The 15,539-nt window shown below is 40.8% G+C and overlaps 1 protein-coding gene across 5 annotated transcripts in view; it reads right to left on the minus strand.

Moving 5' to 3' along the window:
• The window catches only part of LMAN2L (lectin, mannose binding 2 like), a 43,660-nt gene that overhangs the window by 10,176 nt on the left and 17,945 nt on the right, over positions 1 to 15,539 (minus strand). For 3 of the 5 annotated variants that reach the window (XM_037527882.2, XM_037527878.2, XM_037527880.2), the window contains exons 3-6: positions 13,754 to 13,871; positions 12,875 to 12,957; positions 657 to 818; positions 449 to 563 (exon numbers count right to left, since the gene is read on the minus strand). In XM_037527882.2, coding sequence (XP_037383779.1) covers positions 449 to 563; positions 657 to 818; positions 12,875 to 12,957; positions 13,754 to 13,763 — 370 coding nt within the window. In that variant the 5' untranslated portion in view covers positions 13,764 to 13,871. Of the gene's footprint in view, positions 1 to 448; positions 564 to 656; positions 819 to 1,963; positions 1,997 to 12,874; positions 12,958 to 13,753; positions 13,872 to 15,539 lie in introns of those variants that run through there. The other 2 variants (XM_037527883.2, XM_037527884.2) reach the window with 2 other exon arrangements.

The raw sequence follows: 15,539 nt of genomic DNA on the forward strand, positions 1-15,539 counted from the left end.
GCAGTGTACTTCGGTCCTTCTGCCTGCTCTGCTCCCCGCTCTGGCTCTGGTGAATTCTCTCACCCTCCCGCGCTTCTGACTGTACCCAGTGCTTGTATAAATACAAAAATAAATAATAAATAAATAAATAAACAAAAACACAGAACTTATTAAAAAAACGTTTAAAAAAAAAAAAAAAAGAAAAGGGAACCAGAAATAAGGCAAGAACTCAAAACAGACTGGAAGAGCCGGCTTGATGAAGAGGCAAATGTGCTTTCCGTTAACACCAACTACTCCTGGAGACCACTGGACTAGGGCACCCTAGGACTGGGATCTGTGTACTGGAATGCAGGAAGATAAGCACTCCCGGGATACTTGCTTCCAGAGGCTCCCCTGTGACGTCTCATCAGGGGCTGGCTATTAAGATGTGACCTCAGTCTCAGCAAATAAAAAGCACATGTGACAGTACCGGAGAGATCCCCAGTGATGGAGGAGGCACCAAAGTAGTAGCCCCGGGGCAGACGGACCCCAGGCACCTCAATGCAGTCCCTCCACTCATGCTTGCCATCGATGTCCATCATTACCTAGAATAAAAAGAAGAGTTAAATCAGGGCTAGGCCACCAGGGCAGGAGCAAGACAGCCCACACCTTCCAACTGATCTAGGTCAGGGACTCACCGTCAAATGCCTCTTGACATATCGAATCACAAGGAAGGTGTCATAATGGAGATTGCGGACAATTGCTGTACAGCCCCCTAGTTCTGTAGGACGCCCATCCCGCTCATGATCATAGCTGAGGGAGCCATTGTTCACCATGGCTGAGATGTAGGGGAACACCCGCTGGGAAAGCATGGATGGAAAAGCAGGGAGAACTGTAAGGAAGTGCTCAAAGACTGCCTGCACAAACAGCAACAGGAATTTTAAACATATAAGATGAGCCGCTTACAGCAAACCAGCAGCAGCAATCACTCTGTCTCATCATTAGTAGCTCCCAGGAACTCAAGGGATAATGGTCTAAGAAGCAACTGAACAATTTGCCTTCAGGAATTCTCCTTGCTACGGGTCTGGTGTGGGCTCAGAATAACTGCTTTGAACCTCTGGATTCGGACTGAAACCCCCCTACCCCTACCCCCACATCACTTGAGCACTTACATACTGCCCAAGGCTGATGCTTTTCTTTTTATGTATATATTCCTACCTCCCCAACTGCCAAGTAAACTTCTTGAAGAAAAAAAATCATTTATTATGCATCCTGGCATATTTCCACCTTAGTTCCACCCCTCCCCTGCCAGGGCAAGTGCTTTGTACACAGCAGGTATTCTGAAATCTGTTTCACCAGGGGAGCTTTTCCATTGAGGAGAGCTCCTTCCTAATTTTAAAATCCTGTAGGCATCTGACCCTAAATGGAGTAGGTCTCTAAAGGGCACTGGCAGACTGGGCTTAGACAGACAGTATTCTCCCACCATGATGACTGTTCTTAGTCACAGGCCTTCCGGCCCACTTCAGTTTTAGCCATATATCACTTCTCCCAATAATACTCAGGACAAGGTTTTCCCATTGAAAGTTTCCCCATACCCTAGTCCTTTTAATATAAATCCCTAGCCCAATCTAAATCCCCAAAACAGAATTTTAGGGTACATGGAGGTCATATATCAAGTTCTTAAATTACATCTACTTTAGAGTCCCTTTCTCTCCAGTAGTTATAAGGGCCAAACCGTTCATAGCAACAGTGAACTAACCATTCCAAACAAGTCCATGGTTAAGGCAGTGTAGACAGGGAGGGTGATGAAGGGGGGAAAACATGAAACATGCCACTTTAGTGAGCTCTTCATTGTCCTAAACAGTCAACATGCAAGGTGACGATGCAGCCGAAATCAGTGACCAGTGACTCTTGAGACAACAGCCACATGGATTCTAAACAGCAGCAAATGTAGGTTGGACACACAGGGAATAGGGATGGCCATGGTGAGTCAAGAACTGAGTACCTGGACTCCTGGAGAATATCGCCTCTTCTGGGCCTGAGAGGGTCCAGCAGGTTATTATAAAAATAAGAGGGGGCAGGAGACAGGAGACAGAAGACAGGAGACTAAGTCAGAAAGAAACAGGCATGGGAGAGCTATGACCCAGCTTTGATGGATGAACAAATCAATCTAAATCCCGAAAACAGAATTTTAGGGCAAATGGAAGTCATTCAGCAAAATCTTAAATTACAGGTAAAACTGCACGATGCTTGTCCATTTTTTAAGGAGATTTTCAAAGGAGTCCACAAGAAGACCTCTCTAACCCACAGAGGGTCCTGAAGCTTCAGAAGCTTCATAAACCATAGTGTTTAAAAACATAGTGTCATACTGTCCAAGCAGAGCACATCACTCTTGGTCTCTTGAAAGTCAGGTCAGGCCACAGGTTTGCCTGTGCCCAGACTACAGTATTTCTGTAGCAAGAGAAGACAGGAGCAGCAAAAAGGGCTGAATTCTCCCAAATTCAAGATGTCCTTTAATGCCCGGGTCAAAGAATACAGTTCTTGCCCAGAAGACAAAAATTCTACCACTTGAGAGACCATGACATATATTTCCAAATAACTGCTGTCATTCTAACCCACAACATGTGGGCAAGGAAAAAGCTCTAGGGAAGTGTTACAATATGACAGATTTAGAAAAATCCTGAGCCTCAAGTATACTTAGCTTTGTCCAGAAAACTATAGTTCTAAGCTTCTGGCAATAAGAGATATGGACACAGCTCAGTGGTGTCCTGCCCTATAGGAAGGGTGAGCAAGAGTGCAGAGTCCAAAAAGCCTCCTTCCTTTAATGTGTACCCCGTAGTCTAGCACTGCCTCAGATATTGGGAGTTCGATGGGAAACAAGATAGACAGGTACCTGCTCTTGTATTGCTAACATTAAAATGGAAAAGACAAATAATAAAATTATTTCAGATGGTGATAAATGCTATGATAAAAATAAAATAGGTGATATGGCACAGATGATGGAACATCTCTCTGAGAAGGGCTGAGACCCAAGTAGTTAGAGGCACTTCACCAAAAGATCTGGGTGCATAAGAAACACAAAGCCAGCATAGTCAAGGTACTAGAAGAAAATAGGAATGTCTGAAACACAGCAAGTGAGGAAGATATTGGTGTGAGCTGAGACAGGAGGCAGATTACACCGGGTCTTATAGGCCACCGCAAGGAGTTAAGGACTGGCCACACAGCACCCCCCGACCTGCCATGGTTCTCTTATGTCACTGTGGAATATGTACAGGAGTATGAAATGAACCTGGACGATTAAATTGCCATAAGACTACTCTTCTACAAATATCTTTCAGAACAAGGGAAAGGGAACTGTATGTTATCAAGCATTTACAAAAATGGGCTTTTGACAAGAAAGCTCATAACTTCAGTGAACAATTAAGGATAACAGGGATTAAAAATGTGCTGGGGAGCTCTTATGATCCCTTCTCTTGCTTCATTTACCATTCCCAATACCCATGATCACAAGTGCAAGTTGCAAATTTCAAGAGTGTCCAGGACAACTATCCCTAACGTAAAGATGCCTAACTCTTCCCCAGGCTGGTGAGGAGGCATCTGATTATCTGGCCACAGTTAGAAGCAAGCTGGGCATCAGGGTCACGTGGGCAAGCTTTTCAACTGCATGTACTTGTGGGTTTCTCAATCAAAGGGTCTCATTCAGTAGGTCAACAGCAGGGTACAGATTATGTGTTTTTATAGACCATTGTGATGCACGGCTAAATTTAAGAAACGCTGCACTAGCCCCAGAGGCCAGCTTTGGAATTTCCACTTCTGCGACGTGTGACTTGGTCTTCAACTTTTACCTCACATTAGTAGTAAGTCTTTAAATGCCATCTTATTTTCTATGCCCAGTCAGGAGTTACTGAAGTGTTTCTTGGGTAGCCACTAATTTCACATGGATGCAAATTTTCTTTCCTTGGAAAGCAGTCAATATATAGCTAGAATCAAAGGCTGAAAAATCACACTGAATCAAGCAAGGTGGTAGTTTCATTCCTTATTTAAGAGTCATCAAAAATTAGGAACTCCTGCTTATTGTCCAAATGACTGTTGTCTGTAAGGTGGAGAAATGTTTTCAAATTTTTGTATGATAGGGCTACTTAAAAAGAAAAAGAGTCCATCATAATTGTACCTTCAGCATATCTTGATTGAAAAAAGATCCATGAAGCTATGGATTTATGGATCCTGTGCCAAAACACCACAGGTCCAAAGCACAGGAGTTGAGAATAACTAGATAGAAAAAAGAGTGCACATGACCTCTGCAAACAGGGAGACCTGGGTGGTAACCACAGGCAAGCCATTCACAGCTGCATAACCTTGGGAGGATTACACCATCTCTCTGAGATTCTATTTCCTAAATGTAAGCAAGGAAAATAATATACACCTCACGGTTAATGATGAATGAAATAAGATATGTAAAGTACTTAGTACAGTGTCTGGCATTCAGGAGGAAGTAAATAAATGTTCATTCATTCAATGACTAATGAGTAACTAGATACAGATATTGTTCCTAATGTACTCAGAGGAAAGCACAAAGTGAAACAGGTTTCAGGGCCTAGGTCCTAAACCACTGGCTCTCATGGGCAGTAAGTCTCCAAAAATATTTGGGGAATTAGTAGGTTTATCTTTTTATTTTTGACCTACTAACCCATAATAACAGAATAACCACCTATAGAAAACATCATTTTTTAAAATAGAACATTTTAACACCAAAAAAGAACCATGTCATTTCATAAGAAATGACATGAGCATTGAGCATTTAAGAAAAGTCACTTCGGGCCTCCCTGGTGGCACAGCGGTTGAGTGCTGGGTTGCGAAGCTGCCCGCAGCCTCTGCAGCGCCAGTTCGATCCCCGGCTGCTCCCCGGCCACCAGAGGAGGGTCCCACATGGCGCGCAGACCTCTCCTGCCGCCTGCTGCTCCCCTCAGCAGTGTACTTCAGTCCTTCTGCCTGCTCTGTTCCCCACTCTAGCTCTGGTGAATTCTCTCACCCTCCCACGCTTCTGACTGTACCCAGTGCTTGTATAAATAAATAAAATAAATAAAAAAAAAATAAATCTTTAAAAAAAAAAAAAAAGAAAAGTCACTTCGCTGTTCCTTTTCTTTGACCCGTAAGACTGTTACCAATACAAGTTCATGAACCAGCATTTGCAAACCACTCCTTGGGAGTAGTGTTGTCCAACCTAAACCACACCGCAGGCAAGTAAACCGGCCAAGTCTGTTCTCTGGAACCTAGATATGAAGAAAAGGAGGTTGACAAGAAGAGGGAGAAAACAGAACTACAATTGTTGCCAGATGTCTTCACAATGGACCCTCGGGAATGTCATTCGGTGCTATGAATAAGAACAGTGAGCATCTACTGAGTGCTTCTACTCAATGTGGGCACTATACTCAGTAACAAACACATATATGTTCATTTAATTATCACAATCCTAAGAGAAAGTATTAGTATCCACATTTCATAGAAAATGTGTTCAAGATAACATAGGTGTTAACTAATGAAATCAGGTAGTCTGGCCCTAGAGTCCTCACTGAATCACTATGCCACACTGCTCTCAATGAAGTTCAGTCTTAATACGTAATCACATCTAGAGAGCTTACCAATACTTGGACCCATTTTCCAGTCTCTGGGAACACACTGCTTCCCCTACAATTCAAAAGTCACATCCATATTGGATAACAAGGGGATTTAAAACATTATGGAGGGCTTCCCTGGTAGCACAAGGGGTTAAGTCTCAAACACTATGAAGCAATCCACAGCCACTGCAGCACGAGTTCGATCCCCAGCCCTCCAGCTAACCCACATGGCACAGCAGACCTCTCCTGTCTTGCCCGCTGCTCCCCTCAGCAGTGTATTTCAGTCTGCCTGTTCTGCTCCACACTCTGTCTCTGGCGACTCCTCTCACGATCTCTGTACCTCTGGTCTACACCCCAGCTCTTGTATGCATAAATAAATAAATCCTTAAAAAAAAAAAAAAATCATGGAGTTTCTTTAATGATGTAAAACTTCTCTCCACCAAACCCTAAAGAGACCAATAGGGACCAGGTCAATGTCTTCACCAACATAAAGATTTCAAGGAATGTGTTTACTTCCATCTGACTTGGTCACAGGCAATCAGTGAGTTCTCATTCTCAAATTAGCTGTTTCTGTCTCCACAGATGAGCCAAATGTCTTACCAGGAAGAATGAACGCCAGAGCTAAAAAGAGTTGCAATTCTGTACTCTCAGTCCCGGGAGGGCTTCTTGCCATCATATTCTGATTTCAACTGAAAAAGATAGCTGCTTCAAGATTTGCTACTGAGTTCTCTACAACTTTTCACCACTACCTGGGTTCTTAGGAGAAACTGATGACATTCTCGGCCCAAGATGATCAGGTCATGTTTTAATCAACATTTTAAAAACAATACTTAAGATACACTTCACATACCACCTGTGCAGAATATAATTCAATGGTTTTTAGTATATTCACAGCTAATATTATGATTGCCACAATGAATTTCAGACATTTTCATCATTCCAAAAAGAAATTCCATCTACTAACAATCCCTCTCCCCAACCCTACCCCTAGTCTCCCAGCCCCAGGCAACCAATCTTTTACTTCCTTTCTCTATGGATTTGTCTATTTTGGACATTGCATATATAGAGGGTCATACAATATGTGGTTGGCTTCTTTCACTTCACAAAATGTTTTCAAGTGTCATCCACATTGGAGCATGTATCAATGTCTCATTTCTTTTTAATATTGAATGATATTCCATTGTTTGGCTAGATCATATTTTGTTTACCCATCATCACTTGATAGAGTCTAAATGTATCGACGTTTTGGCCATTATGAATACTGCAACTATGAGCATCATAAGTTTTTGTGTAGACATGTTTTCTTCTCTCTTGGTATATCCCCAGGGAAGGTATTTAGGTGCTCATATACACTCTATGTCTAACTATTTTTAACATGTGCCAAACGGTTTTCCAAAACAACTGTACCATTTTACATTCCCATCAACAGTGTGTGAAGGTTCCAATTACTCCACATCCTCACTATCACTTGTTATCGTCTGTCTTTTTTTAACCATCCCAGTGGGTGAAGCGGCATCTCATTTTGGTTTTGATTTGTGTGTCCCTAAGAGTTAATGATGTTTAGCATCTTTTCATGTGTTTATTGGCCATTTGTATATCTTTGAGGAAATATCCAGATCCCCTGGTCATTTTTTGATTCACCTATCTTATCATTGAATAATAGTTCTCTATATATTTTAGATACATATACCTTATCAGATACATAATTTACATACATTTTCTCCCATTCTGTGAATTGTCTTTTTACATCTTGATGGTGGTGTCCTTTACAGCACAAAAGTTGTGAATTTTGATGAAATCCAATTTATCTATTTTTTATTTTGTGGCTTTTGGTTTTGGTGTCATCTAAGAAACCATGGTCTAATCAAGGTCATGAAGAATTAAACTTTTATTCTAAGCATTTCACAGTTTTTGCTATTACATTTAGTTCTTTGATCCATTTTGAGTCAAATTTTGTATATATCAGTAGCATGGGGGAGGGGACAACTTCATTATTCTATACGCGGATGTCCAAGTGTCTCAGCACCATTTGTTAAAAAGATGATTCTTTCCCAATTCAGCTGTCTTGGCACTCCTATCAAGAATTAACTGATTATGAGTATTTATTTATGAACTATTAATTCTATTCCATTGATCTATATGTCTTTCCTTATGCCAGTGGCATGCTTTGTTATTACTGTAGCTCTGTTGTAAGTTTTGCAATCAGGAATCCTCCAAAGTTGCAATCCTTCAAACTTGCTCTTCTTTTTCAAAATTATTTTAGCTATTCTGGTTCTCTTGAATTTCCACATTGATTTTATTTTATTTTAAAGATTTATTTATTTATGCATACAAGAAATAGGGTACAGGTCAGAGGTGTAGGGGTGGGGGGGTTTGAGAGGATTCACCAGAGACAGGAGTGGGGAACAGAACAGGCAATGAAATACATTGCTGAGGGGAGCAGCTGGTGAGACAGGAGAGGTCTGCTGCACCATGTGGGTAGCTCCCTGGCCAGCAGGGGATCGAACTTGTGCTGCAGTGGCTGCAGATAGTTTCACAGTGCTGTGCTTAACCCCTTGCGCCACCAGGGAGGCCCTCCACATTGATTTTAGCATCAGCTTGTCAATTTCTGTGAAGAAGCCAGCTAGGTTTTTGCTAGATAGGAACTATGAAATCTGTGGATCAGTGTGGATCAATCTTAATACTAGTTTTTTGATTCATAACATGGAATATCTTTCCATTTACTTAGGTTTTCTTTAATTTCTTTCAACAATATTGTATACTTTTCAGAGTATAAGTTTTTTTTTTAATTTATTTCTAAGTATTTTATTCTTTTGGTAATAGTATAAATGGAATTATTTTCATTTGGATATTCAATACAAATAGAAATACAATTAAATACAACTAATTTTTGTATATTGATCCTGTATCTTGCAACCATGTTCAGTTCATTAATTCTAAGTGGTTTTTGCTGTTGTTGTTTTAAAGATTTATTTTATTTATTTCTGCATACAAGAACTGGGGTATAGGCCAGAGGTGGGGGGCTGATGAGAGGATTCACTAGAGATAGAGTGGAGAACAGAACAGGCAGACTGACTGAAATACACTGCTGAGGGGAGCAGCAGGAGAGACAGGAGAGGCCTGCTGTGCCATGTGGGTTAGCTTCCTGACTGGGGATGGAACTCATGCTGCAGTGGCTGTGGACTGCTTCATAGTGCTGAGACTTAACCCCTTGTGCCACCAGGGAGGCCCTCTATAAGGTTTTTTTTTTTTGGGGGGGGGGGATTCCTTAGCAATTTCTATATAGAAAATCATGTCATCTGCAAATAAAAAGTTTTACTTTTTCCTTTCTAATCTGAATGTCTTTTATTTCATTTCCTTGCACAACTGCCCTGATCAGAACCTCCCTTACTATGTTGAAGTGACAACAAATATCCTTGTTTTATTCCTGATGGGGAATATAGTGGGTAGGGGAGGAGTGGGGGTATTGTGATAAGCACTCAGTCTTTCACAATGAAGTATGATGAGAGCTGGGGTTTTTCATAAATGAAACCTGATCCTTTTTCAGGCTGAGGAAGTTCCACTCCTTTTGTTAAGTGTTTTTTGGTCAAATATTTTTTTCTATATCTATTAATACGATTATTTTTTGCTCTTCATGCTCTTCATGGTATATCACCAATTTTCAATTAAACCAAACTTGAATTCCTAGGATACATGTACTTGATCATAGTATAGAATCATTTTTATATGTTGCTGAATTTGGTTTGCTAGTATTTTGTTGATGATTTTTATACTTGCATTCATAAAAGCTACTGGTTAGTAGATTTCTTGTGATATCTTTATGTGATTATGGTGTCAGAATAATGCTGGTCTCAAAAAATGAGTTCATTAGTACCCTGCCTCTTATTTTTTTGGGAAAGTTTGAGAAGAATTGGTATTCAGTAGAATTTACCAATGAATCCATCTGGACCTGAACTTTTCTTTGTGAGTTATTTTTTTTATTACCAACTCACTCTCTTGTTATAGGTCTGTCCAGATGTTTAGTTTCTTCATCTATTGTTTCAATCATTTATGATGTGGTAACCTTACAGTTGCATAGGTAATACCTTGCATCCCAAATGCTGAAGCTTTTGACTTAAACTACAACTGCTATATTGCTTAAAGAGACACTGAGGTTATGTGACTTGAATATCTGTCCTGATTTCAGAAAGCTGTATGCTGAACTTCCTCATTTCTTCTCACATGCATTACTCGTTGCTAGTTATTGCCCCATATTTCCTCATGCAGGCATGTAGTAGGAAGTAAGTCGAGCCAACAGGGCCATGTGTACCCTGGTGACAAAGAAACAAGACATGAGAGAAATGTTTTTACCATTACCTTGAGGGATGTGATCAATTGTTTTACACCCCCTCCTGCCTGTTCCTTGTCCAGCACATCAACACACATTTGCAAGTGTTTTAAAAGTACCATATTTGTGACTCTCTCTTTATATGCTCAAAATAATAAGGTGGAATAATGAGACTGCAGTCTCTGGAGTCAAACTTACTACCTGTGTGTGTCACTGACAAGTTTTTAACATTTCTGCATCTTGTAGGGGGATAATAACAATATCTATCCCTAAGGATTGTTATGATAAGTAAATAATATACATAAAAGTGCTGGAACAATACCTGGCTCCTTATATAGGCTATCAAAGTAAACTATGCCACTAACAAAACATATTTGATTTTACCCTCTAAGATTACTGTCCAGGTTACTGGGATGCAGAAAGGAGCATATTTTCTTTGTTCTCTGCACTGAATATAAGCTCTAAAACTGAAATTGCTTAAGAAATCATCTAAAAATAAAAAACATCTCCCATTCCCAAGGAAATCAACCTGGCAGAAGAAACAATGAATGGGAGGTGGTAAAGCACCATGATATCAAAAGCACAGCCTCTAGAATCAGATGGATTTGTGTTCAAAATCTAGTTCCACCTGGTAGCCTGGCTATTTCCTCAAAGAACATACTTAACCTTTAAAGCATCTCTTTGCTCACTGGTAAATGGGAAAAATAATACTGAATATAAGGGATTTAACAAGGATTAAGTAAAGCCACCTAATGTAGAGAAATTGCTTTTAATCACTTTTTAAAATTTATTTATTTATTTTTAAAGATTTATTTATTTTTATACAAGAAATGGGGTACAGGCCAGTGGCACGGGAGGATGAGAGGATTCACCAGAGACAGAGTGGGGAGCAGAACAGGCAGACGGATCGAAATACACTGCTGAAGGGAGCAGCGGGCACGACAGGAGAGGTCTGCCTCACCATGTGAGTTTCTCCCTGGCCAGCCAGGAATCAAACCAGCGCTGCAGAGGCTGTGGACAGCTTCACAGCACTGCGCTCAACCTGCTGCACCACCGGGGAGACCCTTAAAATTTATTTTTAATAAGCAAATTCAATAAATAAATAAATAAATAATAAGGAAACAAGAACCTAATTTGGAACAGGTTCCCAATCTTGGCCACACATGTGAATCATCTGGAGATCTTTGAAAAAGTGAGGTTGCCTAGACTGCACCTAAGACAAAAAGCATCAGAATGTCTGGGGTTAAGGCCTCAACATCAGTATTTTTAAAAGCTCTCTAGATAATTCCAACAGCACAGTTGGGGGGTGAGAACCATAACAGCTAGACAGAAAACAAATCCCAATTTTTACCATCTAAATCTAAAAAGTTTAAAAAATTAACATCTACTCTTCTTATAAAGTAAGCCCATCAGATCTGCCCTCTCAGATCAGAATTACTACTATCTGATGGCAGACTAGAAGCTAAGAGAGTTTGAACAATTTATTTCTGGGAAAAAAACAGAGAGTCAGGTTGAAAACTCTAGTTAAGCCCTGAAGCCCATACCTCTTATTCAAATGCAGTTATGACACTTCCTTCACTAACATCCTTTAATATACTTATACCCTTTAAACGTCGAAGTCCAGACTCCTTAATAGGAAGACCACCCTTCAGAGCCTGGCCCCACAATGTGCCTGTGAGACTGCATCATATACATGCAGACTGCTTTGGTGCTGGTCTAAATAGCCAAACCACCACTACCCTAGGAGACTGCTCAATTTCAGTGGCCAGCTGACTTGCCCAAGAGGGAACAAAGTTACTACTAAAGAAAACAAGGAGAACAGTGGTTCCTAATGCTGCAACTCCAATGTGAATGTCTCTTCCAGGAAGAAGTCTTCCCCAACCACCTCTCCTGCCACTGCCTCACTGCAGGTTAAATACCCTGCTATGTCTTATAGTACCCCATAGCTCTTCCCTCAGCATTCTAGCCTATTTGGTTTTGCTCACTTATTCCCAAGGCCTAGAAATATATGGTGGAGTGAAGAGAAGACCTAGAAATATATGGTGGAGTGAAGAGAAGACCAGAAACAACATGAAGAAGCTACTCCGACCACAAAAGGTTAATCTCCCTAACCCAGGTCTCACCTTCCATCTCCTCAAAGGTGAACTCTGTAGGATAAAAACTGTTGAATGTGGGTGTTACATATAGATGGTAATCTGTTCTGCCAATTTTTTATAGGTTTGAAATTTTATAAATTCACAAAAAAACTTTTGGGGAAAAATAAAGTGAGTTCTGTCTCCATTCCTAAACCTGCCATTCTTGCTAAATATTATTGCCACAGGATGCCCAGTACCAACTTGAATAATTTCCCCACCATGTGATGGTGGCCAGGCAGAGAAAGCACACAACTATTGCCAATATAAGAAAGTACTAAGGAACCCCCAGGGTCAGCTAACAAAAAAACAAGATGTTCCACCAATAGTTACATTCCAGGTTCCAACAAAATGCTGGGGTTTCATCAATTTCCTTCTATGGCCTCTCCTATTGGAGAGAAATGCTGTTCAAGTCTGAGAAAAGGAAGAAGAAAAGGATGCTAGAAAAGGTAAGGAAGCTGCAGAAGAGAGCACAGCAGTGAAATATTAAATCAGGGGAACTGAGTATACAAATTCAGCTTGCTCCAGCACTGGCCTCGTAGCCAAATCACCAGTCAAGCACATTCAATGCCAGTGGCGACCTAACGTGCACAAGACAGAACATTGTTAACACTAAAGAAAAAGCCCCCATTCATGACGGCCATTCCCAAAGGACTGTTGTATCATAAGCAGTTCTCTCTAGAAAAAACCCTAGCAAGGAATTAACTTTTGAAGTTTGACAGATGAATAAAACAGAACCAAACCCCTTTCTTTCTGTCCCCTCTTCCATACTGAACAATATTTCAGAGGCAGAGAACTGTGATGTCAGTGTAGCTGACCTAAACTCTGACACTTGCCATTACCTCTTGCTGCTTCTCCTCATTGGGATAGGTGTCTACAAATACTCCCAGCCCCACAAATTTGTCCATGTTTCCAAACACAGGCCCTAGAGAGAGAGAACAGATGATGAACAATGAAATAAAACCAAGAGTTGACAACGGAATAATATATCACTATGATGGAGGAAAAAGTGAAATTCCAATGACTCCCAGGCCTCTCCTCAGATGAGAAAAACGTATGTAAAAGCACCCAGCAAAGTGCATGGCCTATGGTAATCACCCAAAAAATATCTGTGGTTGTTTGTTACTGAAGGCAGGGAAAAGAGAAGACCATGCAACCATGTTTAGCACTACAGCTGCTCCCTGATCCAAACCGGTTGCTAAGGCGCCCCTTAAGAATTCTGTTTCACAAACACTTGGTGATGACTGTGCCCCTGAGAGAGAAGTGAATTCCCAAGTTCTACCTCTTGTTGCAAAAGAGATCAGGTCAAATCAGGTTGAGTCTGCCATCTACTTGGAGCCATGGCTTCTACACAACAAGGAAAACTAGCTTACTATTTTGACTCAGGAGTGCTGAGATTGTTTACTGTGCTTGCTCAGAAGAAATCGGCTGACCCACTCCTTAGTGTCCAGGAGAGCCAGTGCTTTTCCCCAGCTAACAGGTCAGGTGGTTTCACAGGGAAACCGAAAGGAACTAATAAGCAAGAAGTCACCCCAGGATGAGTCAAGTTCCACTGCTTATTAGGACTCAGACCACTTTCTAGAGACTAGACAGGCCAGTCTTCATCCATACACATCAAAGGAGAGGGGGAACACTGTAGGGACATACCTTGCTCAAAGAGAGGGGACATGGAAAAGTAGGCCTGCCACACTTCACACAATAGCAAACCAGAGTCCCAATACCTGGCTGCATCCGATCCTTTGTGTACCAGATTGCCAAGCCATCCCCATGCAGATTCTTCTTCCCTTGTCCATGGATTCTGAAGTGTACCTGCAACTCCCAGTCTCTCAGGAAACATGGCTAAAGTGAAAAAGACATTAGAATCAACAAGGAGCATGAAATGCAAAACCCCTCAAGCCCTCACCAGCAGTTTATAGACTTGGAAAACATAAATGCAGGTAACGCAAAGCTAGGGGTTAAAGTTGAAACGTAAGACTTGCTAAGTATTTATGTTATAAAATTAGACAGTTTGAGTCATTCAATTGTATATGAGATCTAATATGAAAAATGAGTAAACCTCCCAATTATCTTTAACATTTCCCAGTAGAAACAGGCAGGACAGTGTTTCAAAGTTGGAAAAGACAAGAAAATGCCAAGTTAGACTAGTGTTCTACTGTGATCCTACATCCACCCAGCAAAGTACTGCAGCCTGTAGAGTGCAGGAGGCTGAATTCACACTATTTGTGACTTATGACCATCCCTCTAACAGACTCTAAAAAACTTGGATTTTAAAAAATGTCAAATCTTCATTCATTATAAAAGAATAAAAAAAGCTAAGTCATTACGCAAAGGTTTCCAGGAACAATTAGCAGATGCTATAAACAACTCTAATTAGCTACCCTTGGCCCTTTGCCACACCAACTAGAGGCAAGCTAGAGTTCCCATGAGAAGCAGTAAGTCAGTCCCCCAAATCTCATGCTCATGGCCAAGAAGCATAAATGCACCAAAAGAGAACACCACTGTCCCCACCACAGGGCAGCCTATGGTGGGAAAACACTAAAGAAGTGGGCACAATTTAGTCCTCTTTTTCTTTTTGGAATTGTGTATTAAAACCTCAGAAAACTGGAGAGGATAAGTGAGTATTTCAGGACTCTAACTAGATGACTATACTTCTAAGGAGAAACCTAGTAGATACTTTGTTTAGAGAGGCTCCTGGTTAAAGTTCACCATGAAGTAAGGAAGAGGAGCAGACAGACTTGCACAGTTCAAATACTCTCTAAATCGTTCTAGCACTTGAGCAACATACTGCTATATCATTTTCATTGCCTGGGAAATATTCCCAAATTTTATTTGAGGAACACAGTCAAAATGAAAGAGATACAGATACTTCTGAATTCAACAAAAAACCCTGGAATCAATAATTTACTCTGATGAACCCAAGACCTTGTTTTGTTGTTCGGGGTTCTTGTCTTTCTGCTATTTCATTTAGATTTCAGGACAAGAGTGAAATTCAGTGGCAGGAAGTTGCCCTGTAACCAGTAGGTGGGTATTATGTCTCTGCAAAGAGGGAAGGCCCAGACAAGTTCACGGGGAGCCAAGAGGTGCCTGACACTTATTTTTTGCTTGGTGTAGCATTTGCCCAAGGCTGTGTCTAACAGAGGTTCTCAAACTGCTGCATGTTAAGATTCACTTAGAGAGTTTTTGAAAAATCCTGTTGGCCAAGCCACAGCCATTTCCAATAAGTATCTCTGGGGTATCAACTCCAAAGGACAACCAGATTTAAGAACCACCTACTCAAATTGATCCTATTTAAATAACTCCAAAGATCATCCTGATTGTCAGATAACAAAAAATACAGGGATTAGAGCATCTGAAAGAGGACAGTGTAACTAGATACTGGACTGTTAAAAAGAGTTACATAACAGCTTGCAATACAGCAGCAAGATATGTATCAAGCCTTGGACTTAACCTTTTAGTAACCTATTAATGAATCTTGTAACAGATGTAATAATACACAACAACACACTT

Source organism: Talpa occidentalis, unplaced genomic scaffold, assembly GCF_014898055.3.
Source record: "Talpa occidentalis isolate TD23 unplaced genomic scaffold, MPIMG_talOcc4v2.1 talOcc4.5, whole genome shotgun sequence".
Taxonomy (NCBI): domain Eukaryota; kingdom Metazoa; phylum Chordata; class Mammalia; order Eulipotyphla; family Talpidae; genus Talpa; species Talpa occidentalis.